The sequence below is a fragment of the Ovis canadensis genome, chromosome 14 (assembly GCF_042477335.2).
Source record: "Ovis canadensis isolate MfBH-ARS-UI-01 breed Bighorn chromosome 14, ARS-UI_OviCan_v2, whole genome shotgun sequence".
In the NCBI taxonomy this organism is placed as follows: Eukaryota; Metazoa; Chordata; class Mammalia; order Artiodactyla; family Bovidae; genus Ovis; species Ovis canadensis.
Window position 1 is genome coordinate 61,689,783 of NC_091258.1, and position 26,162 is coordinate 61,715,944.

Here is a 26,162-nt window from a genome sequence, read left to right on the forward strand (position 1 = left end):
CCCTTCACAAATCTAATATCAGATCCTTGTAAATGTTGTAAGTACCTTAATGGATAGAGGAGGCAATCGTGTGATATGATAATGATTATGAAACTGACTCGTGTCACCGATGTGCTGACACCGCGGGTTTGAATTTGTTGTTTCTTTACGATGGCTGTTCCAATGTGTATTCTTCTTTCCTGTTGGAAGTTATGATTTTATTTGCCCAATGGGAAGAGTCAGGGTTACTGGCTTAGAGTTGCCAAGCTTTTGGGTGGAGGTGGAGCCAGTTTGGAGCTAGTCAATGATTCAGGATCAGTGATGAGATGGGGGAGCACCCATCACAGCAGCCCACCAATGTGGTCGTTCCCCAGGAACTGTCCACGGGATCAGCTCTGAACACGTAGAAAGGCTTTATTTACGACCCCAGTGGGCATGATCCCTGCCCCCTCCCATCATATATGTTCTGAGCATCTTCTCATATCGTATAGGCTGGCACTTTTTGTTCTGAGCCGGACCTGTTTCTTTTAAAAATATTTATTTGACTGCATTGGGTGTTGGTGGTGGCATGCAGGATTGTCGATCTTCTTGCAGCGTGGGGGATCTTTAGCTTCGGCATGCAAACTCTTAGTTGCTGCATGTAGGATCTAGTTTCCTGATCAGGGATCAAACCCGGGCTCCCTGCTCTGGGAATGCAGAGTCTCAGCCACTGGACCAGGGCAGTCCCTGAGCAGGATTTGTTTCTACCCAGTTAAATCCAAAGTCAGTATGGTTTAATAAAACTCCAGCTATTTTTTTTAACTGAGGTAAAAAATATATAACAGAAAATGTGCCAGTTTAGTCCTTTTTAAGAGTATGCTGCTGCAGCACTGGTTGCCTTCATAGTATCTTGCAAACATCACCTTTCTCTATTTCCCAAATATTTCATCACTTCAAACAGAAACTCTGTATCCATTAAGCAATAATTCCTATTCCTTCCTCCCTTCAGCCCCTGCTAACATCTAATTTACTTTCTCTATGAATTGCCAGTTCTAGATACTTCATATTAGTGGAATCATATGGTATTTTTTCTTTGGTGTCTGGCTTACTTCACTTTGCATAATGCTTCCAAGGTTCATGCACGTGGTAGCGTACATCTGAGCCTCATTCCTTTTGATGGCTGAAGAGTATTCCTCTGCATCGATGTACTGTATTTTATTTATCCCTTCATCAGAGATGTTTGGTTTGTGCCTGCCCTTCGGCTACTGTAGATAAAGCTGCTATGAACATTCACCTACAGGTCTCTGCTTGAGTTCCTGTTTCCAGTTCTTTATGGGTATATACCTAGGAGAGGAACTGCACATGTGATTATGGCAATTCTGTTTCACTGTTTGATAACCAGCCGGACAGTTTCCCATGGCATCTGCTCCATTTTACATTCCCACTAGCAAGATATGAGGGTTCAAATTTCACCACGTCCTTGCCAGCACTTAGTCTCCATTTTTACCATTATTATGGCCATCCTAGTAGTCATATAGTGTTATACAACCTCAGATTTTATTTTTTCTGCCACACTGCATGGCAGGCATGTGGGATCTCAGTTCCCCAAGCAGGGATCAAACCCCTTCCCCCTGTATTATAAGCGGGGAATCTTAACCACTGGACTGCCAGGGAAGTCCCTAACCCCAGCTTTTATCCTCATCAACCATCAAGACCTGAAATGACAAGCTGCTACACGTTTTCTAGTTTGGTGTCTTATCAAATGTTTTCAATCTTTTCCTAAGACAGGACAAATGGTAACTCGCCCAGTCTTAGTTTGCATTTCTCTTCTGGTGAGGAAGAGGATCTTCTTTCTTCTGTTTAAGAATTGCTCGTGTTTCTTTTCCATGATTTTCTGTTCATCTACCTTTTCCCACTTTTCTGCAGTTACTGGTCATATGCTGTGTTTTTAAAATGAAGCATTGGCTACAAACACTGAAAGCTCCAGGGGTGACATCACATAAAATCTAATTTTCCAGCTTCTTTTGGAAGTGCCCTGGCCCGCACACTCGCATGGCAGGGAGTGACTGGAAGAGAGGCTGCTCTGTAGGCTACACCGTCCCCCCCCCACATTCTGATATGCCTGGGCCCATCACCTGTCACATTACCTGCCTGGCCCTGTGGGCATTTGTGGTGGCATCTCTTGGGATAATCCTTTCAAAGCACTCAGTCCAGGGCCTGGCCCTGCAGAAAATTCAAAACAGTTAGAGAGTAAAGAAATTTCAAAAACAGAGCTGGCCAGTCTCATCTTAGTGATTGATGGTGGTTATGGCACCAGTTAATAAACTAGAAGCACATCTGCTCAGTGATGATGTGCAGAGTTGGAGGGCAGAGAGTTCCAAAGAAAACACACTCAGATTGAGGAAAACCTCTGAATGAAAAGGCAAGTTGCAAATGATGCAGTTCAGGACACGCAGCCCTCAAATGCGGCACATTGGCACTCTGACTATTTTAAGCTGGGGGAGTTTGAAAATGGCAGAAGTAGGGAAGTCACTCTGACCTCCTCCTTTCTTTGCCCTTCTTCCCTGAAGTAGGTCATAAAATCATCATGTGAGAGGTGTACGCACCCCACCTCCCATTCCCCCCCACCCCTGCCATCCCCAACCCCTCACCCCAACCTGGAGGAAAAGAGCGTGGCCTCTGGGAAGACAATGGGAGGAAAAGAAGATTCCTAATCGCTCTGCTGTGAGTTTTACCTGCTCAGTCCCACTTGCAAAATCTAGGAGAATCTCCCACCTCAGGACCCTGTAGGGACTTCCCTGATGGTTCAGTGGCCAAGACTCTAAGCTCCCAATGCCGCGGGCCTAAGTTTGAACTAGGTCTCATATGCTGCAACTAAGAGTTCGCCTGCTACAACTAAGACCCAGAGCAGCCAAATAAATAAAAAATTTTAAAACCATGTAAAGTCTCTTTGGCAATATGAGGGAGTATTTACATGTTCCAAGGGTGAGGACCTAGGTCATTTGGGGGCCAAATTCAACCGACCACAAACCATGGTTCTTTTATTTATTTAACTTCATTAAATAATTTTTTTTCACAGGCATAATTCTCTTACAATTAATACTTGCTACAAAAAGGGCTTGAACATTATCTACAATTACACCACCATTCTGAGGCTGAATATCACAAGCATGACAGTGTACTCAGATCTCAAAAAATCTTTTCATACTTTCCAAATAGTCTTTTCTTTCAGCTATAAAGGTCAGTTACCTGAGCCAAACTTGTTCTTAATAAGTAGAATTTTTGTGTCCATTCAAAGAGTCTCTGCCATCTCTCTGGGCCTATTCATTTGCAGACAGGAATAGAAACTATGACCAGGGTTTTCACATCGTGCACTGACAGGCGATGCTTGCTCTTCTTAGGCTGTCCGGTTTCTCTAAGATACAAGGAGTGACTCTCGGCAGGGCCACGTGGATGAGGAAGTTCCGTGTGGAGGAGATCACATCCTCGCGCATCTTCTCTGCAGGGTCCAGCTTCGGATTCAGGCTCTTGATGCAAAACACTGTGGCTCGGCTTCACCCACGCTTCTATTTTCTTCTTTTTTGACTGTGCCTCAGTGCATGCAGGGTCTTAGTTCCCTGACCAGGGATCAAACCCTTGTGCCCTGCAGCAGTGGAAATGCAGAGTACCAACCATGGTTCTTTTTATTTCAAGAGTCGTCATCATCTGGACTTCCCTGATGGCTTAGCAGTGAGGATACCACCTACCGATGTAGGAGACATGGGTTCGATCCCTGGGTTGGGGAGATCTCCTAGAGAAGGAAATAGCAACCCTCTCCAGGATTCTTGCCTAGGAAAATCCCCTGGACAGAGAGGCCTGGTGGGTTACAGTCCACGGGGTCACAAAAAGTCAGACACGACTTAGTGACTAAACAAGAAGTCCTCATCCTAATAGATATTACACAGTAATGTTCTGTAGTGATGGCTCTTACATACCAGGTGCTGGGCTAAGTGCTTTAGGTATGTTATCTCATCTAATCCTTCCAGCAACCCTCGGAGGCAGGTACCACTGCTGTCCTGAAGATGCAGGTAGAGACAACAGAGGGAAGGGATGAGAAGAGCTCTGACCCCGGAGCCCACTACCGTCATCCTGGGCTGATTGACCCGAGAGCGTGAGAACCGCGGCTACCCCAGGCGCCCCCTTCCCTGGACAGAGGTTTCCTAGGGCTTCACACACTGAATTTTGTACCTTGTTCCTCATGCGTTGGCCTCTTCACAAACTCCTCCTGCCATTATTTTATGAAGCTGGCCCACTCAGCAGGAGAAGCCCTGCTGAATCAGAGATCTAAGGGCTGCGGGGTCACCTGTCGGTGCCAGGTGCACGATGGGGAATCTCTGAAAGCCTCAGGCTCAGGTACGCCTACACAAGTCAGGCTTGCTGGGAATCACTGCATGTGATTTTCTCTAAGGCAGTGTTTGCCAAGTATCCAGTGTCTGTAATCGGGATCACCTTTGAAGATCCATGCTTAGGAGGAAAGACAGCCTGTAGTTTTTGTCAAGCTGGCCAGCTGAGCCACCAGGAGACCACGGGTTGCCAGAGGATTGCTGGTGCAGGAGAAGAGATTTTGAAAAGAAATGTATGACTACAGCCTTCGCAAGCAATACTTCCCTGGGGCGAAGAAGCAGAAGAGCAGGACTGACATGATTGATGGCACATGGGCTGGTAGGGGGTTGCCTTATGACTTCCATGAAAAAAATATGTATTTATTAACAATTGTAATGTTTTGGGGAAAACACTGAAAACTCATACAAAGCATGCCAAACTATAAGGTCTTCATTTCATCATTGATGAAAATGAGGCTGATGAGAGAGAGAATGTTGATTAAAAGGGGGTTTGGGGAAAGCTGAGATTTATCTGTCAAACAGAGATCCAAGTTCGAAGTTTATTTTTCTCTTCCTCTTTCTCTCCAGGTTGATAAAACACCTCTGCTGCATGAAGTTATTCAGGGATCTTGGTTCCTCCTAGGTGCTGGTCTTGTCTTTGTGGTCAGATGGCTTATCACAACTACCATACCACACAAGACCATGCCTGGCTGCATGGGAGGATGGGAAATGTAGGTTTTCTATCTGCAGGATCTTATGCCCAATAAGATGCTATTCCCATGGTATTAGTTAGCCATTGTTGTATAACAAATCACTCCCCTACAACACTTATGCGTGCGTACTGTCACTTCAGTCGTGTCCGACTCTTTGCAACCCTGTGGACAGTAGCCCACCAGGCTCCTCTCTGTCCACGGGATTCTCCAGGCAAGAACACTGGAGTGGGTTGCCATGCCCTCCTCCAGGGCATCTTCCTGACCCAGGAATTGAAGCTGAGTCTCTTTTGTCTCCTGCACTGGCAGATGGGTTCTTTACCACCAGAGCCATCTGTGAAGACCCCTAAACACTTAGTGATTTCAAACAATGAACACTTTTTATCTTATGTTGTCGAAGGTCAGGAATCAGTCCCTCTGGGTCAAAGTCTCTTCCCAAACTACAAGTAAGGTGTTGGCCAAGGCTATAGTCATTTCAAAGCAACAGGGGAAAGACAGTTTTTCAAGATTTCTGGCATGCTTGTTGGCAGGTCCCAGGTCCTCACTGGTTATCAGTCAGTTCCTTGCCATCCGGGCCTCTCTGCAGGGTGGCTCAGAGTGTGGCTTCCCTCTGAGTGTGAGAGTGAGTGAGAGAGACTTCACTGGTGGTCTGGTGACTAAAAATCTCCCTGCCAATGCAGGAGACACGGGTTTGATCCCTAGTCTGGAAGGATCACTCATGCCATGGAACAACTAAGCCTGTGTGCCTCAATTACTGAGCTCACACAAATACTGAGGCCTGGAAACCTAGAACCCATGCTCTGCAACGGGAGAAACTGCCATGAGGAGCTTGCATATGGCAACTAGAGAGTAGCCTCTGCTCTCTGCAAGCAGAGAAAGCCTGCATGTGCAGCAGTGAAGACCCACCGAAGCCAAAAGTAAAAATTAATTAATTAGAAAGAAAGAAAGCAAGTGAGAGAGGCAGAGAGGGCAAGCAAGAGAAAAGTCACAGCCCTTTTGTAGCCTGATCTCAGAAGTGACATCTCACTACTTTGGCCATTTTCTGTTTGTTCGAAGTGAGCCACTTACATCCAGTGCACACGCCCAGAGGAGGGGGACTGTGCAGAGGATAAACACGTGGAGCTGGGGGTCACTGGAGGTCATCGCAGGGGCTTCCTGTGGACCAAAGGGAGGTGGATTGGGGGACAAAGTAGCTGTGTCTTGCACCATTTCTCTAAGTGAAAATTAGTAACTTACACCAGCGAGGGGCCGTGTAGCAGGAAATGGCAACCCACTCCCAGTATTCTTGCCCTGGAAATCCCATGGACAGAAGAGCCTGGTGGGCTACAGTCTATGGGGTCACAGAGTCAGACAAGACCTAGCAACGAAAACAACAACAACCAGTGAGGTGGGGTGGCTTCCTACCAGCAGAGGACAGAGGGTCCAGAAGTGTTCTGGTGTCACTGGGAAGACGTTTGTGGATGGAAAAGATCAATTACTTCATGTTTTAAGTTAACCTTCAACACATTAACGCTACCAATGAACAATATAGTCCTCCTTAGCTTCAAACTTTTACTTCCAAATATTACTCTATTTATAAATGCATTAAACTTCATTTTTTATTTATTTAAACTTTTTTTTTGGAGTATAGTTGATTTACAATGTTGTGTTAGTTTCAGGTATACAGCAAAGTGAATCAGTTATACATATACATATATACATATACATATACATATACATATACATATATCCACTCTTGTTTTCCCACATAGGTATTTACAGAGTATTGAATAGAGGTCCCTGGGCTCTACAGTAGGTCTTTATTTAAATCCAATCATTTTAACGGGCACTTTGAGGGAGGTCTTTGATTAATGTTCAATCAAGTCCAGTTACAACAGCTTCACATCCTATTTAGAATTTGAGTTAATTAAATTTCCTTAAGTGCTCTGCTTTCACACATTTTAACGCATCTCAATTTTCTTTGACCGCTCAACAGAAGCTTCTAAAAAGCACAACCTCCCCAGGTTCTTAACTCATATAATAAATTACAAGCATATCAAGATCTTTTAAATATTCTAGTACCATTTACTCACTTTGAAAAATGCCCTTTCACATTTCAGTGAAAAATTACAAGTCTAAAATAATGAATTACTCAATAATACACGTTACGTTGGAAGACTGACATTTACAGGACACGTTTGTCCCATTTTTATGCCAAATTCTCTAAAACATTTCACATATATTAAATACTGAATATCCCAGATGATTCTTAATCATAACATGAAAGTATTAATTCCGTGGGTTCCATTGGCCTTCTGTATGTAATTGTAAGCCTTCTTACAACCGGGCATTAAAAAACATTCTTAAGGAAAATTTTATTAGTGTGGTGAGATTGATTTGTAGCCAGAAATTTGGGGCTGGAACAAGAACAAGAGCTCTGACTTATTGGTTATGAAAAAATCCACAGGGTCCTTTTCAAATAGTTACCAAAACAAAGCGGCTTCACAGGCTCCCAAGTTCTGGTCCCCTGGCTTGTGTCCCAGGTCAGGGTGTACTGTTCCCTCGCATGAGTACCAGTTCACAGCCAGTGAAATCAGAGGAAGTCTGCAAGGCTACCCAGGGTTGCTTACAGCTTGGATTGGCATCAGCTGGTCTGTCTACTGCCCAGCATTCTTTCCTGAGTCTTGCTGTCAGGCCTGGCCACAGCCCCTGGAGGGAGTTAAATGATGTCCAGTGTGTTAATGGAATCACTCAGCATCCCTTTTCCTGGCTCCGCTCTTGGCCAGGCTGAAGTCAGGGTTATGACGCAGAGATGAACAAGGATGTCTTAAGTTTCCCCAGGGATCGGGGATCAGGAATTTGGAGACTATCCCTGGGATAGATCAACTGTCCTGTCTATAGGATGGGAATGTGGGGAGGATGCAACCAACCTGGAATTATCCAGCCTGGGTGTGGAGGGAGCAGCTGGACTCAGATTCTTTTTTCTATGTGTTCTTTTTTTCTTTTTTTTCTGGTCATGCCACGCGGCTTGCAGAATCTTAACTCTGGGACCAGGGACTGAGTCTGGGTGATGGCCAGTGAAAGTGCTGAGTCCTAACCACTGGACTGCCAAGGAATTCACTGGGCTCAAATTGGAGGGGGATGCAAAGGGCCAACAGGGAGGAAAATCAGAGAACAGGCTTTTGTGGGGGATGAGGGTGGAGGGGGACAGTGGAAGGATGCTGGCCAAGCACCTCACAGCCCAGCCCTGCTCCTTCCACCCTCACTGAGTAGGGGTGAGGGGGTGGTTCAGTCAGCCCAGACACGAGCACCTCCAGCATGCAGCACCCACTATGTGCGGAGTGCCTTCCTGGATCTTGCTGTCTCCAAACTAGATGAATCATAATCAAGGTAAGAGGCAATCCTGCCCAGGACTAGAGCAAGGTGGTGGCAGAGGTGGGGCTGACTCTGCATATATATATTTTAAAATTAATCATCTCAAGTGTGTTTTAGATGGTTGTTGTTCCGTCGCTAAGTCGTGTCTGACCCTTTGTGACCCCATGTAATGTAGCACACCAGGCTTATCTGTCCTTCACTATTCCCCAGAGTTTGCTCAGACTCATGTCCATTGAGTTGGTCATGCTATCCAACCATCTCATCCTCTGTCGTCCCCTTCTCCTCCTACCCTCAATCTTTTCCAGCATCAGGATCTATTCTAATGGGTCGGCTCATCACATCAGGTGGCCAAAGTATTGGAGCTTCAGCTTCAGCATTAGTTCTTCCAGTGAATATTCAGGGTTGATTTCTTTTAGAATTGACTGGTTTGATCTCCTTGCTGTCCAAAGAACTCTCAGGAGTCTTCTCCAGGACCACAGTTCGAAAACATCAATTTAAATGGTAATAAATAATTAAATGTATGTATTTATTACTATTATTAAAAATTTTATTGGAGTATACTTGCTTTACAAAATAATACTAGTTTCTACTCTACTCTACATGTATTTTGAAGGGAAGAAACAGGATTTTCTGTTGGGCTGGGTGGAGAGACAAGAGAGAGAGGAATCCAGAACGAGGCCAGGGTCTCTGATTTGAGTGTCTAGTTAAACAAAAGGAACTTTTCCTGAGAATGGCCTGAGCAAAAGGTTTAGAGGGGCCTGATATTAATTCTTTTCAAGCATGTGCTGTGGACTTCAAGGCACAATGTCCTTCCAAATGTTGTAACCACAATCTGAGTATGAAATACATTTTCCATAGCAATCAGTACACAGAATTTCTTGCAGCTATTTACCCTTACTATATGCCAAGTCAAACATGACTTGGTGACTGAACAACAACAAATATGTTGTGTACTCTGGAAAAATCAATTTTTTATTGTATTCCATTTAAAAACAAACTGCTAATTATGGCTTGTCAATAAGTCATGCCCAGAAATTTGTAAACCACTATTCTGGGTTCTACCTCTTTGAAACTTGTGTTGGGCTTATTACCGCCCTGGAGAAGTCGGGGAGCTCGGGCTGGGCTGACCACGGGGCAGTCAGAGATGGCTCAGGTGACTGGAGCGGGGGAGATGCTGATGACTGGGGAGACCACGGGGAGGTGGGACCCCTGGGGATCCCTCCAGGGATGGCTATGCTGGGTTAGGGAAAAGTTCAAGTCTGCTGACCCAGCATGGAAAACTGGCAGGGACAGGCACTGAGGGCAGCCAGGGTATTCGAGCATGGAGCAGGGGCAAATAGGCTGCTGGGTGGCCTCTACTCATGCAGAGGATGGCCGGGATCTGAGGCACCGTGGAAATGCTACCTGCGGGAGAACAGCCCCTCCGATCCAGCTTCTGGGACCACTCTGCTGCTTGCTGCCAGTGAGTGCCTGCCCCCTGCTCTCACCAGCCCCAGGGTGGGTGCAGTAATTTAATTATGTCCCCAAGGAGCCTGGCTGTCTCTCCTTCCCCCTCACCATCCTCAGTACATTGGCTTTTATCCTTCAAGGTGGTGGCCTCAGTTGCAGGTGCTATAACTACGCACGGAGGCAGGAAGGAATGGGAATGGAGGGCGTCCCCTGCAGAGAACGGGGCCACATGGCCACCTTCCTGCAGGAGCCAGCATCCAACAAAGAGAAATATGTGTGCCTCCTGAGGCTGGCCCGTGGCTGCATCTAAAAAAATATCGTGGGGACTTTCCTAGTGGTCCAGGGGGCTAAGATCCTGCTCTCCCAGTGCAGGGGGCCCAGGTTCCATCCCTGGTTGGGAAACTAGATCCCACAGGGTGCAACTAAGAGTTCTCATGCCCCAACTAAAGATCCTGCATACTGCTACAAAGATGGAAGATCCTCCACGCCACAACTGAGACCAGGTGCAGTCAAAGAAATAAAAATAAGTATTTAAAAAAATTGCGGTTCTGGGCTTCCCTGGTGGTTCACTGGTTAAAAGAATCTACCTTGCAATACAGGGGACATCAGTTTGATCCCTGATCTAGGAAAATCCCACGTGCAGAAAAAATCCCAGTAAGCCGACGAGCAGCAACTAGGGAAACCTGCACACCCCAGAGCCCGGGCTGCACAACAACAGCAGTCACTGTGGTGAAAAGCCCGTGCACCGTGCCTAGAGAGTAGACCCTACTCGCCGTGACTAGAGAAAGCTGGAGCACAGCAACGAAGACCCAGCGCAGCCAAAAATAAATAAATAAATAATAAAAATTATGTATACAGTGTGTGTGTGTGGTTCTGTTAGCGAGGAAAGGGGATGATTGGCAAATAACAAGGCTGCCACAGCAGGACTAAGATGACATCTGCATTTTCTAATAGCAGCCCAGTCATTGCTGAGCACTGGAGCGGGGCCTCAGAAGCACCCTGTGTGTCCCTTTGATTATGGGAGGTGGTAAGGAAGTCTTGAGAAGGAGCAGAAGAGAGGAGGGGGCTTGGCAGTCAATATTCACCAACCTGGGTGGAATATTTTAATATTTAAACAATCCATTTGACTAACAGAGGTAGGTCGTGTCTGACTGTATGTGACCCCATGAACTGTAGCCCACCAGGCTCCTCTGTCCATGGGATTCCCCAGGCAAGAATACTGGAGTGGGTGGCAATTCTCTTCTCCAGGGGATCCTTCCGATCCAGGGATCGAACCCAGGTCTCCTGCATTGCAGATGGATTCTTCATCCACTGAGCTATGAGGGAAATCCCTGGGGATGCTCAAGAAAGCACAACAGAGTCTTGCACATAAGGAAACAGGCTCGGAGACAGGAACTTATTCAAGATGGCTGAGAGGTGTTAAAGTAGCTTCTAAGCACTAAGGGTGTGCCTCTAATTACATATAATAACAACATAATGATACTAATTACAATCATCTGACAGCTGTCCCTCTATACCAGGCCTTATTCCAAGCATAACACACATGTTAACCACAGTTTAACATGCAGGTGCATGCTGTTATGTGGGTAGATATGGTACATAGTGAAGATATACCAGGTAAATACTGTTATTGGCAATGTTATGTAGAGGAGGAAGTTCTTGGAAGTTAAGTGGTTCACCCAGGACAATGGTTCTCAACTGGGGTGACTTCGTCCTCCCAGGAGACATTTGGCAGTATTTGAAGGCACTTTGGGGCTTCCCAGGTGGCGCTCGTGGTGAAAAACCTGCCTGTCAAAGCAGGAGACATGAGAGATGTGGGTTTGATCCTGGGGCGGCAAGATCCCCTGGAAGAGGGCATGGCAACCCACTCCAGTATTCTTGCCTGGAGAATCCCATGGACCCAGGAACCTGGCGGGCTATAGTCCATGGGGTTGAAAAAAGTCGGGCACAACTGAAGCAAAATAGCAAAAATAATTGTTTATAGAGATACTCAAACAGTTTAAATTTCAATCCTTCTGTTAGTGACAAAAACAAGGGAGTGTCGCACAAATTTTGATTTGGCTGCACTGGTCTTAATTGTGGCCCGTGGGCGTCTCTAGCTTTTGTGGCCCACGGGGGTGGCCTGTGGGATCTTGGTTCTGCTACTAGGGATTGAATCCATGTCCTCTGCATTGGAAGGCGAATTCTTCACCACAGGACCACCGGGGAAGTCCCCCTCCTCCCCTCTGCCGCTCCCCTACACCATCCCCACTACACACACTTGTTTTTGCTGTTTTCCTTGACCCAGAAGGGTTCTTTAGTATACATTACAAGCCTATGGTATTGTCAGGCGAGTGTATTCTCCTCGGTTCTGTCTCATCACAATAAAGCTTTGGAGTGACGGGCGTTAAAGCCCTTGGTGCCTCACAGCTCTCGGGTCTTGGACAGACTGTGTTATAGCTGTTAGACAATTCAGTGTTACAGCTCCATGTTACAGCTCTATTTTATTTAGAAAATAGCAGGAGAAGCCATCCTCGGGGCGTGAGGGCATGCCGACCCAAGGACACGAAGAGAAGAGAGTGGGGGAGCGCGCCAGCGCGCCGAAGAGAGAGGAAGAGAGAGAGGGAGAGAGAGAGAGAGAGAGAGAGAGAGAGAGAGCCCTTTGGCTCCGCTTTTTCATGTTTCCCTCCCCCTGGGCCTGCCCTGTGCAAATTGGGCTCAGCCAGGAGTGCTGTTTGTTTGACCTGAGGTCCTCACTCTCGTCCTCCGACCTTCCTTTGACCTTCCTTTGTTCTATTTTCTCGGGCTCTTCCCTTCCTTGTCTTTTAGCCACCACATTTTGGACTCCTGTTTCCTATTCTAACTGCCTAACGGTATTTTATTGTTCTGTGTCCTTTCAGGAGATGGTCAGTTCATTGAAGCCACAAGAGGAGACAGAGGAGAGGCTCAGGAAAAGCAAGTTTATTGTACTCACAGGTCCTAGAAACCAGAGGTGTGTCACACAGGGCCACTTGGGAAGGACACCGTGTGGTCAAGGGATCAGAGATAGGACCCAGGGAAAGGCTTAGATCATGACCTTTACTGGAGTTTCCTCAGGAAAGACAGGCTCCCCTGATGGCTCAGCAGGTAAAGAATCCGCCTGCAATGCAGGAGACACAAGAAACACAGGTTTGATCCTTGGGTTAGGAGGATCCCCTGGGGGAGGAAATGGCAACCCATACCAGGATCCTTGCCTGGAAAATCCCATGGAACCAGGGGAGTTGCAGATTGCATGGGGTTGCGGAGTGAAACACAAGACTGAGTGACTAAGAACACAGTAAAGGCAGGGCTTAGTTTCATTGAGTTAGACAAGGCTGTGGTCCGTGCGATTAGACTGACTAGTTTTCTGTGATTGCAGTTTCAGTGTGTCTGCCTTCAGATGCCTCTCGCAACACCTACCATCTTATTTGGGTTTCTCTTACCTTGGACGTGGGGTTTCTCTTCACGGCTGCTCCAGCAAAGTGCAGCCGCTGCTCTTTACCTTGGACCAGGGGTATCTCCTCATGGCCGCTCCTCCTGACCTTGAACGTGGTGTAGCTCCTCTCAGCCCTCCTGCGCCCACACAGCCACCACTCCTTGGATGGAAGAAAGCCTTCCTCAGCAATCAATGCAAAGAAATAAAGCAAAACAACAGAATGGGAAAAACTAGAGATCTCTTCAAGAAAATTAGAGATACCAAGGGAACATTTCATGCAAAGATGGGCTCGATAAAGGACAGAAATGGTATGGACCTAACAGAAACAGAGGATATTAAGAAGAGGTGGCAAGAATACACAGAAGAACGATACAAAAAAGATCTTCACAACCCACATAATCACAATGGTGTGATCACTCACCTAGAGCCAGACATCCTGGAATGTGAAGTCAAGTGGGCCTTAGAAAGCATCACTACAAACAAAGCTAGTGGAGGTGATGGAATTCCAGTTGAGTTCTTTCAAATCCTGGAAGATGATGCTGTGAAAGTGCCAGTAAATTTGGAAAACTCAGCAGTGGCCACAGGACTGGAAAAGGTCAGTTTTCATCCCAATCCCAAAGAAAGGCAATGCCAAAGAATGCTCAAACTACCACACAATTGCACTCATCTAACATGCTAGTAAAGTAATGGTCAAAATTCTCCAAGCCAGGCTTCAGCAATACGTGAACCGTGAACTTCCAGATGTTCAAGTTGGTTTTAGAAAAGGCAGAGGAACCAGAGATCAAATTGCTAACATCTGCTGGATCATGGAAAAAGGAAGAGAGTTCCAGAAAAACATCTATTTCTGCTTTATTGACTATGCCAAAGCCTTTGACTGTGTGGATCACAATAAACTGTGGAAAATTCTGAAAGAGATGGAAATACCAGACCACCTGACCTGCCTCTGGAGAAACCTATATGCAGGTCAGGAAGCAACAGTTAGAACTGGACATGGAACAACAGACTGGTTCCAAATAGGAAAAGGAGTCCGTCAAGGCTGTATATTGCCACTCTGCTTATTTAACTTATATGCAGAGTACATTATGAGAAATGCTGGGCTGGAAGAAGCACAAGCTGGAATCAAGATTGCCGGGAGAAATATCAAGAACCTCAGATATGCAGATGACATCACCCTCATGGCAGAAAGTGAGGAGGAACAAAAAAGCCTCTTGTTGAAAGTGAAAGTGGAGAGTAAAAAGTTGGCTTAAAGCTCAACATTCAGAAAACGAAGATCATGGCATCCGGTCCCATCACTTTGTGGGAAATAGATGGGGAAACAGTAGAAACAGTGTCAGACTTTATTTTGGGGGGCTCCAAAATCACTGCAGATGGTGATTGCAGCCATGAAATTAAAAGACGCTTACTCCTTAGAAAAGTTGTGACCAACCTAGATAGCATATTGAAAAGCAGAGATATTACCTTGCCAACATAGGTCCATCTAGTCAAGGCTATGGTTTTTCCAGTGGTCATGTATGGATGTGAGAGTTGGGCTGTGAAGAAAGCTGAGCGCTGAAGAATTGACACTTTTGAACTGCGGTGTTGGAGAAGACTCTTAAGAGTCCTTGGACTGCAAGGAGATCCAACCAGTCCATTCTAAAGGACATCAGTCCTGGGTGTTCTTTGGAAGGACTTATGCTGAAGCTGAAACTCCAATATTTTGGCCACCTGATTCGAAGAGTTGACTCATTGGAAAAGACTCTGATGCTGGGAGGGATTAGGGGCAGGAGGAGAAGGGGATGACAGAGGATAAGATGGCTGGATGGCATCACTGACTCGATGGACATGAGTTTGAGTGAACTCCGGGAGATGGTGATAGGGGGGCCTGGGGTGCTGCAGTTCATGGGGTCGCAAAGAGTTGGACACGACTGAGCGACTGAACTGAACTGAAAGGCAGAGCAGGGTAAATAGTTTGGAATGGGCCATCAACATGATTTGACCTGGGTTTGATTCCTGGGTGGGGAAGATCCCCTGGAGGAGGGCATGGCAACCCACTCCAGTATTCTTGCCTGGAGATCTCATGGACAGAGGAGTCTGGTGGGCCACAGTCCATGGGGTCGCAAAGAGTCGGATATGACTGAGTGACCAAGCACAGCAGAGCCTGCTGCGGCCCCCCCCTTGCCCAGCAAAGCGGTAAAGCTGTTCTCTTCTGTGTGTGCTGAGCTTATATATATAAAACAAAATTGAGGCAATTTTGGTGAAGTGGATGAACCTAGAATCTGTATATAGAGTGAAGTACATTAGAAAGAGAAAAGCAAGTATTGTATAGTGATGCATATATATATATATATATATATATATATCAACAGTATCTAGAAAAATGGTATTGATGAACCTATTTGCAGAGAAGGAGTGGAGATGCAGATAGAACGGAATTGTGCACACAGTAGGGGGAGGAAAGAGTGGGACGAATGGAAAAAATAACATTGGCATATATACACAGCCATGTGTAACATGGATAGCTGGTGAGAAGCTGCTGTATACCACAGGGAGCCCAGCCTGGTGCTCTGTGATGACCTAGAGGGGTGGGATGGGGGAGGAGAGGGAGGCTCAAGAGGGAGGAGATATATGTATAATTATGGCTGATTTGCATTGTTGTATGGCGGAAACCAACACAACATTGTAAAGCAATTGTCCTCTAATTTAAAAAAAATGAAACAAAATAATAAAATATACGTTAAAAATATAAAGAGAAGGGTGTGAATTGAGGACTGGCCCTAAGTTGAAACTGTTTCTGGGTAATAGAAAGTGACATGGAAATAACAATACTCTTCTCTCTACATTTGCTTGTATACAGAATTCTCCAAACAAAGTTTTAAAACCCTGTCAGCAAAGATGTCTTCTAAAAGTGGTTATATCTGAAAGTGAAGGGAAATTGCATTGGAGGATGCTTCATATTTGTCTGTAACATAGTATTCCTACACACACATACAGAAAATGAGAAATTCAGATATGCAAAGTGAGTAAGTACAGAAGTAACTTCTCTCCACTGCTCACCACTGTGGTAAGCCTGTAATGCTTTGGTTCATATTCTTGTTATGAATAGCTCCATCCAAAAGTGAAGTGAAGTGGCTCAGTCATGTCCAACTCTTTGCGGCGCCTTGGACTGTAGCCTATCAGGCTCCTCCATCCATGGAATTTTCCAGGCAAGAGTACTGGAGTCGGTTGCCATTTCCTTCTTCAGGATATGCAGAAGGTAATCCATAATACAAATACAAGGAAATGTATTTAAATAAGCATGTGTATAAGTTTAATTGAGGCTTTCCAGGTGGCACTAGTAGTAAAGAACCCACGTGCCAATGCAGGAGACCTAAGAGATGCTAGTTTGGTGCCTGGGTTGGGAAGATCCCCTGGAGGAGGGCATGGCAACCCACTCCCGTATTCTTGCCTGGAGAATCTCATGAAAAGAGAAGCCTGGCGGGCTACAGTCCATGGGGTCACACAGAGTTGGACATGACTGAAATGACTTAGCACTCACATACACACATATTAAATTTGGCATATAGATACACACACCTACAAATATGCGTATAGGTATAACACAACACTTAGGAGTATATATGTGAAAGTTAAATAATATGTTTATTTTTCAGGCAATGGTTTCCATCTTTCCCTTCCTGTAAACTCCTGTCTCATATTCCTTCTATCCAAAGTCCTCGGGTGGAACCAAAAATATCCTCCAGAGTTGAGTCTGAACCAGTATCTATTCCAAGACCACACACTGCACGTGGTCCTGACTCTCGGATCTGTTTCAACCTGTCAATTCCCCTTTGGATGAAACTGACCAAACACCCTCCCCTCGGGGTGTTTCCCAGATTCTACTGCAGGTGGGGGGACACTTCAGGGTGGACACATCAAAGGCAGCAGCAGCTTCATCTGCTTTCCACCCGGAGACCTGGAGCTCCTTAGGGATCCTGCAGCAGGGAGGGGGCAGCCATGACCCCTGGACTGGGGTGGGGACAGCCAGATCCTGCCGTTGCAAGGTTCTCTCTTATCCTTGTGACCAGGATGTCACAAATGTGGTGTCACTGTGACACTGTGCCCATATCCACTACCTGCCTAAGGCTTCTAACCCTGGTAGATAACCTGTGACACCATGATTTCGTTCAGTTCAGTTCAGTCGCTCAGTCGTGTCCGACTCTACGACCCCATGAATCGCAGCATGCCAGGCCTCCCTGTCCATCACCAACTCCCGGAGTTCACTCAAACTCATGTCCATCGAGTCGGTGATGCCATCCAGCCATCTCATCCTCTGTCGTCCCTTTCTCCTCCTGTCCCCAATCCCTCCCAGCATCAGAGTCTTTCCCAGTGAGTCAACTCTTCGCATGAGGTGGCCAAAGTATTGGAGTTTCAGCTTTAGCATCTGTCAGGACTTGGGAAATAAGGCTCTGACTCCTCCATTCTCTCCACTGGAGAACACCTTCTCTAGATGTTTCCTTCTGTACAGTTTTTACTCAACTGAAACAGCTCCTTACTCTGAATCCAGTAGTCACCCAGGCTGTAACATTGTATTGTTATTAAAAACCACTGAGACACTTTGGCAAGATCATATTACATTTATTACCTATGATTGGCAGATATGTTCTTGATTTATTCTCTCCATATTTGAAAAGAACTTCAAAATGTAACAAAATAATTTTATACACCGTAGGATCCAGGGTAGGATTGGGCTCAGGGGACCACATCATTGTTCACAGGGTAGGCAGAACCCTCTGTCTCCAGTTTTTGAGGCAGTTTGACTTCCTGCTCTGAGTCCTGGTCCCAGTCTTGAAACCCCATGAGGTTAAGTTAATCACCAATGGGGGCTGGGATTTTCTTAGCCATAGGGATGAGCTTCTAGTGCAGACATGAGGAGAGGGCTTTCTGCACAAGACCAAAGAAGCCTCTGCAGCAGAACCAGAAGGAAACAAGGGCACAGGGCACAGGGGCTGAACCAGAGGGCCTGGCGTGGGGGAGGGTGAGGAGCCCTCTCACCGTCTGTCTGTCTTCACCCGTGCGTCTCCACTTACTAGAACAGTGCCTGCCTTAGAGCAGTGGCAACCAGTAAATCTGATGTACGAATGTTCTTCCTGTAGCTTCCAGAACCTGACGACAGGGCCCATTAGAAACTTTCAACTGGATTCATGAGATCCCCAGAGGCCAGGAGCTGCAAGTCCCTAATACTGAGATGGCTCGGCCAAGGGTCCCAGAGCCTGAAAGGCATGATCGGGTAGTGCCTGACGGACCCGCACGGTCATGCTCGAGTGTAATGGATAGTTTCCATGCTGCTCATGTGAGAACTCAAAGTCCCGGACCCAGTGTTCAAAAGACACAAAGCGGACACCTTTCTTGAGGTTGTAGAACACGTGGTTGACCTGTAGACAGAGAAAGAGATTAAGTCCCACTGTGCCTTCCCCTCAAAAGCTGAGTTGGGGGCCTTCTGGCTGGTGGTATTACCTATAGATGGCTGCAACAGGGTCTCTGCTTCCACACATCCTTCTAGAATCATGCCACTCCTCACCCAGGGGTGGGGTCTAATTCCCACCCACCTTGAATCTGGGTGGGTTTCATTGTAACCAAGAGTGTGGTGGGAGTGATGCTGAGTGACTTTCTCCAAGTGACTTCCACAGCAGGATCACAGAGGCAATGCAGCTTCTGCTGGTTTCTCCAGCAGCCTCATGGAGCCCTGAGCCACCAGGAAGCAGCTGCCTGCCCCAAAGCCGCCACGCTGTGGGGAAGCCCCAACTAGACCGTGCAGGGGGATCCCATGGCCAAGCTCTGAGACTAAACCAAGAGCTGCTTGGCCAGCCACCAGTTGCTGTGTACACACTCACAGCCCACCCTGCCCTTTAGCTCCAGCCAGTGTCTGAATAAGACCAGAGCCAGAAACTCCCAGCAAAATCGTCCTCATAGAAACTATGAGAGGAGATAAAATGACTGCTGTTGATATTAAGCGACTAAATTCCGGGGCAATTTGTTAATGCAGCCATAGGTCATCATAGGTTCCCCTGTCCTTTCCCATAGCCCTCTCAGAGACTCACCTCAAAGAAGAAATCGTTGCCCAACTGATTGCTGGGAAAAGGCAAAGGAGAGAAGTGATGCAGGACGGCCTGGTTGGCATCTAAAAGTTGGACAATTAGCCGGTATAAACAGTCAGCGTCTCGGTCATCGAACCACCTATGGCAGAAGGGAGACTGTGAAGCCTGAACTAATCACCCCATCTCTTTGGGGGTTTGCCTGCCTTCACCTGAAAGGGCTTGCCATGCATACGAGTACCAAATGTTGTCATGGGAACTGGCACGTCAGTGTCATGGGGGAGCCTGACCCCACTGCATATCTAACTGAATCCATCTGCACTAAACACGCTCCCCAGCTGGTCTGCACATTCATTTCAGGAGGAATGACCTAGAATCCCAGGCTTAAAGGTGCATGTGCATGCTAAGTCGCTCAGTTGTGTCCGACTCTTTGTGACCCTGTAGGCTGTAGCCCTCCAGGCTCCTCCGCCCATGGGATTCTCCACACGAGAACACAGGAGTGGGTTGCCATGCCCTCCTCCAGGGGACCATCCTGACCCAGGGATCAAACCCATGTCTCATATCTCCTGCATTGGCAGACAGGTTCTTTACCACTGGTGCCATCTGGGAAGCCTCAGGGTACCTCCTTCATTGTCTTATTTCTCATCCTATAATATATTTCAGTGGTGGCCAAGATGTCATTTCCAATGTATACAATGGTGATGTTTTAAGGTACAATTTTTTTTATCAGTCATGTAACAGGATCCAGGGGCACCTAAACACAGTGGTGATGGGCTATCCAGCAACATTCAAAGAAACAACCTCCAAATAGACAGCTATGTTATGATGTGAGAAATTAAAATTTAAAGAATTAAGAGTAATAGGCTGTACAAACACACAAACAACTCTATCACAGAGACCTCATATCACTCCACTTATTAGAAACAGATGTCCATTCTACTTCTTCCCGTAGTATTTTGTCCTAATTCTGTATTAATATATTTTTGTGTTCTTCTGGACTGCAAGGAGGTCCAACCAGTCCATTCTGAAGGAGATCAGCCCTGGGATTTCTTTGGAAGGAATAATGCTAAAGCTGAAACTCCAGTATTTTGGCCACCTCATGCGAAGAGTTGACTCATTGGAAAAGACTCTGATGCTGGGAGGGATTGGGGGCAGGAGGAGAAGGGGACGAGAGGATGAGATGGCTGGATGGCATTACTGACTTGATGGATGTGAGTCTGAGTGAACTCCAGGAGTTGGTGATGGACAGGGAGGCCTGGCGTGCTGCGACTCATGGGGTCGCAAAGAGTCAGACACGACTGAGCGACAGAACTGAACTGACTTACCTTTCACACTGTTCTGTGTCAGCCACACACACACACACACACACACACACACACACACACACAAATGGCCTGTCAATATGAAATGGTTGGGGCTGACATCATCCTCCGTTATAGTCACATAATGGAGGCCAGTCACTCCAGATCAACCATGTGACTCAGGATGAAGTACGGAGTATGAATTGACCTGGAGGTTAACATGATAAAACCCTAGTAAAAACTTGGGTGAGGGCTTTCCTGGTGGCTCCATGTGTAAGGAACCAGCCTGCCAATGCAGGAGACAGGGGCTTGCCCCCTGATCCAGGAAAAGCCCACACGCCACAGAGGAACTAAGCCCATGCACCACCGCTACTGAGCCTGAGCTCTAGACCCCGTGCCCTGCAACAAGAGAAAGCTGCCACAGTGAGAAGCCTGCACGCTGCGGCTAGAGAGCAGCCCCTGCTCGCCACAGCTAGGTAAGTCTCAGCAGCAAAGACCGGGCACACCCTAAATAATACAGTAAAATAAGGACTCGGGGACTTCCCTGGTGGTCCACTGGCTAAGACTCTGGATTCTTCAGTGGGGGCGGGCGGGTTTGATCCCTGGTCAGGGAACTAGATCTTACACGCCAGCCCCTCGTGCTGGAATTAAGACCCAGCACAGTAAAGCAAATAAATATTTTTTAAAAACTCACTCTTCTGTACAGCTTTTTCTCCACTGAAACAACTGGCTGATATATAACCCTGTCTTCTGAAGATAAGGAAATGGAGGCACACTGTGACTTGTCCAAGGCCACAAAGCCAGGAAACTGGGATTTGAGTGCTAGAGGTCTGGTTCCAGAATCTGACCTCTTAGACAACTTTTCTATCTTGTCCCCTCCTGAACCAAGGAGCATCTCATTCACAGACAAGACTTAGCTGGACCCAAGCCCTCTGCTAGAATCCAACCAGGCATCTTCCAATCCAGGTCCCTTTGGGGGCTGAGAGAGGGTTCAGGGAAAGGATGTTGCTAAGTACTAAAGCTCTGATGGTGATGAAGTCATTTTCCTTCCTGCTTATCTAAGGGGCTGTTAGGAGATCTACATGAAGTCACCCAAACCAAGGCCAATGCTCAGCTAAAGGGCTGTTTTTGTCATCACACTCACCAGTCGGAGACACGGATCTCAATGTTTCCACTATCCAGGAGTTCCCGCCACAGACCCTCCTTCTCCAGGTCCAAAACCTGCTTCTGTTGACACCACCTAGGAAAGAGGGAGCAAGGCCAATGAGAACCAAACAAGTACTCGACAACCACCCTGACCCTTGGGAACCAGGGACATCACCTGTAGGAAGAGAGGAGCCGTCTCTGTCTATAGGCCGTCAGCGGGCCCACCCTCGCGTTTTCCTCTGCACCCCGGGCAGCCCCTGCGCTCGGCACCGTCTGGTTCAAGAATCCTTCCATTAAACAACAACAACAAAAAGGTTGGTGACCAAGTTCCCCGCCAGCCCACTCGCCCAGGTACAGGCCTCTCCTCTTTCCCATGCCTGCCCCTTTCGCCTCCTCCCACGTGCTCCCACGAGGACCCTTTCCTGGGCTCCCCACCTAGGCCAGGAGAGCTCTGAGAGTTCCGGAGGAGGTTGCGACCTATGGGTCTGCGCTCGCAGAAGCGGCCCAGAATGCAGGGCCCGGGGGCGTCAGCAGGGGGCAGGCAGGTGCGGATGACGGGCCACAGGTCGGGGTGTTCCCAGGGCAGGATGCTCCGCCACAGGTCCCAGCAGTCCACCACGTCTCGCCAGCGCCGGCACACCGGGCGGCAGTGCCGAAGCAGCGTGCTTGGGGGCAGGTAGCTCAGCACCTCCTGGAGCAGCTCGTTAGGCAGTCGGTTCAGGTCCAGCACCTCCTTGGGTTCCGTGTCCGGAGTAGCAACACTGGCGGGCAGGCCCCCAGAGGCCCCCAGGTCGTCCTCGCCAGGCCAGGCTGCCGCTGCTGGAGACCCTGTGTCAAGACGTCAGAGTGTCCATGACCTCCAGCCTCCACCAGCCCCGCCCCTACCAGCCACACCCCAAGGCTGTCACTCCCCCAAACCCCATCAGCTGCCTCCCTATCTTCATCACCCCCAGCCCCGTCCTTGAGTCCCCAAACTCCCAAGCTGTCCTTGCCAGGCTCCCATCCCCTCCACTCTCCACCGTGTGCCCACAGCCGGCCCCCAACCAGTCCCCTCTGGGGCCGTGCAGCCCCGGAGCCCTACCCTGCATCTCACTCATTGCTCCTTGCAGGCAACCAAGCTTCAAGTACCCCCATCTCTACATCTGCCCTTTTTATTCTCTGGCCCCTCCTTTCTTCCTACCCAGCACCACCCTCCACCACCCACTCCCACTCCCTTTCTGATTCCACATTTTCTGCCTGCCCCTCCCTTCTCACTGTCCTGCCCCTCCTCCCTCTGCCTGTACTTACAAGCCTGCCCCTCCCTTTCCTCCCTGAGTGATCTCCAGAAAATCCCTCCATTGGGCTGTATTGGGACCTCAGGGTAGCTACTCAACTGAAGAAAAGCCTTGGAGGAGGGAGGGGTTGGCCGAAGTAGTCAGCCTTGTCATTGTCATCCCCACCAGTGACTGCTTGGAGTATCCCTAACCAGGCTGCAGGACCCTTGGTGCTGGGCTTCCCCAGTGGTCCAGTGGTTATGAGTACACCTACCAATGCAGGGGACACCGGTTTGATCCCTGGTCTAGAAAGATCCCAAACGCCTAAACGCAACTAAGCCTGAGCGCCACTACTACTAAGCCCATGTAGTAGTAACTACTGAAGTCTGCGTGTGCCTTAGAGCCCACAGTTCAGTTCAGTTCAGTCGCTCAGTCGTGTCCAACTCTTTGCGACCCCATGAATTGCAGCACGCCAGGCCTCCCTGTCCATCACCAACTCCCGGAGTTCACTCAGACTCACGTCCATCAAGTCTGTGATGCCATCCAGCTATCTCATCCTCTCGTCCCCTTCTCCTCCTGCCCCCAATATCTCCCAGCATCAGAGTCTTTTCCAATGAGTCAACTCTTTGCGTGAGGTGGCCAAAGTACTGGAGTTTCAGCTTTAGAATCATTCCTTCCAAAGAAATCCCAGGGTTGATCTCCTTCAGAATGGACTGGTTAGATCTCCTTGCAGTCCAAGGGACTCTCAAGAATCTTCTCCAACACCACAGTTGAAAAGCATCCATTCTTCGGCACTCAGCCTTCTTCACAGTCCAACTCTCACATCCATACATGACCACTGGAAAAACCATAGCCTTGACTAGACAGGCCTTAGTCAGCAAAGTAATGTCTCTGCAAGAAACCACCGCAATGAGGAAGCTGGCAAACGGAAACTAGAGAAAGCCCATGCGCAGCAGTGAAGAACCAGCACCGCCAAAAATAAATAAATGAATTGTTGTTGTTCAGTTGTGTCCAACTCTTTGCGACCCCGTGAACTGCCAGGCTTCCCTGTCCTTCACGATCTCCTTGAGTTTGAATCTTTGCTTTTAATCTGTATATCAACTCTACCCAGTGTATGTTGGCAATTTGATCTCTGATTCCTCTGCCTTTTCTAAATACAGTTTGTACATTTGGAAGTTCTTGGTTCGTGTACTGCTGAAGTTTAGTTTGAAGGACTTGAGTATAATCTTGCTGGCATGTGCAACTGTATGGTAATTTGAGCATTCTTTGGCATTGCCTTTCTTTGGGATTGGAATGAAAGCTGACCTTTTCCAGTCCTGTGGCCACAGCTGAGTTTTCCAACTTTGCTGACATAATGAGTGCAGCACTTCAACGGCATCATCTTTTAGGATTTGAAATAGCTCAGCTGGAATTCCATCACCTCCACTAGCTTTGTTCATAGTAATGCTTTCTAAGGCCCACTTTACTTCACACTTCAGGATGTCTGGCTCTAGGTGAGGGACCACAACATCATGGTTATCTGGGTCATTAAGAGCTTTTTTGTACCATTCGTCTGTGTATTCTTGCCATCTCTTCTTAATCTCTTCTGCTTCTGGGTCCTTGCCATTAAAAAGAAAAAAAAAAAGACCTTTGGTGCTGAGCAATTGCTGTTATTTGGGTTAGACATCTGAGTTGGAGACTTCCTATTCATTAGGTTGCACAAAATTCTTATCACCTCTAAGTATCCGACATCACTAACTCAGAGATCCCATTGCACAGGAGAAAACAGGCTCCAGCAGGAAGCAAATGCATTTTTATTTGACTCCCTAAATAAGTGCTGTTGTGGTTGTTTAGTCATGTTGTAAGTCGTATCCAACTCTTCTGTGACCTCATGGACTACAGCCTGCCAGGTTCCTCTGTCCATGGGATTTCCCAGGCAAGAATACTGAAGTGGGCTGCCATTCCCTGCTCCAGGAGAATCTTCTCGACCCAGGAATGGAACCTATGTCTCCTGGTTGGCACGTGGATTCTTTACCACTAAGCCACTGGGGAAGCCCCAGCCAACCTTCATGGAGTCTGTTATTACCAATCGGGGTAATAGTAGATATGGCTATGTCCCCACTTCACAGCTCAGAAAACTGAGGCCAAGTGACCTGCCCAAGGTCACACGGCCAGTAGGTGGCAGAGCTGGGATTTGAATCTGTCTCAGAGGACTTCCTGGTAGCTCAGCTGGTAAAGAATCTGCCTGCAATGCAGGAGACTTTGGTTCGATTCCTGGGTCAGGAAGATCTGCTGGAGAAGGGATAGTCTACCCACTCCAGTATTCTTGGGTTTCCATGGTGGCTCAGCTGGTAGAAGAATCCACCCGCAATGCAGGACACCTGGGTTCAATCCCTGGGTTGGGAGCATCTCCTGGAGAAGGGAATGGCTCCAGTATTCTTGCCTGGAGAATTCCATGGACCGTATAGTCCATGGAGTCACAAGGAGTCAGACACGACTGAGTGCCTTTCACTCAGGCTGCCTCAAGAATCTTTGGTTTTAATCTGTATACTGACTCTATCCAATAAAAATAAAAGGGGAGTTACACATATAATTTTCAATATTAGCAAGTAAAAATGGGCCTGGGTTCTTGCCCACATGGAACTTACCTTCTAGGGGGAGAGACATGGTGAATAGGAGGCATGATAAGCAAATTAGATACTATTGGGAAATCAGTAAAAAATAAAATCCCTTGGGATTTCCCTGGCAGTCCAGAGATTAAAACTCTGAGCTTCTGCTATAGCAGGGGTGAGATTGATCCCTGGTCAGGGAACTAAGATCCCTGAATGCCAAGGATTGTGGCCAAGAAAAAAAAAAAAATCCCCCTGCCACCCTTCCACTCCAATCCTCTCCACAAATGTAGAAGAGAATAAAACATTTTTAACAAATGAAATAAGCATGAAATCAGACTGTGATTCACATCGGCCATCATGAACATAGACTTAACATGGAAATAACCTCATGCATTGGAAGGTGGTCAGTGCTATGGGAAATCGAGGAGGAAAGGGGAAAGGAGGCCATCAGCAGTCTGGGTGGGAGACCCTGAATTCTGAGACATGGATTGACTCTTATACAGGACAAATTTCTTTTCAATGTGTATATTTTCAATGCGATTTTTACTGTCGAGGT

At 47.4% G+C, this 26,162-nt stretch overlaps 1 protein-coding gene across 1 annotated transcript; it reads right to left on the reverse strand.

Annotated features, from left to right (window-relative positions):
- Positions 1 to 3,320: 3,320 nt before the first annotated feature.
- Positions 3,321 to 25,661, reverse strand: LOC138419532 (F-box only protein 27-like). The gene is made up of 7 exons (XM_069552409.2): positions 25,643 to 25,661; positions 22,198 to 22,590; positions 21,938 to 22,049; positions 21,761 to 21,856; positions 19,322 to 19,457; positions 18,523 to 18,655; positions 3,321 to 3,499 (listed from the first exon to the last, which is right to left on the reverse strand). The coding sequence occupies exons 1-7, from the start codon at positions 25,659 to 25,661 to the stop codon at positions 3,321 to 3,323; spliced, it is 1,068 nt and encodes a 355-aa protein (XP_069408510.2).
- Positions 25,662 to 26,162: the final 501 nt, after the last annotated feature.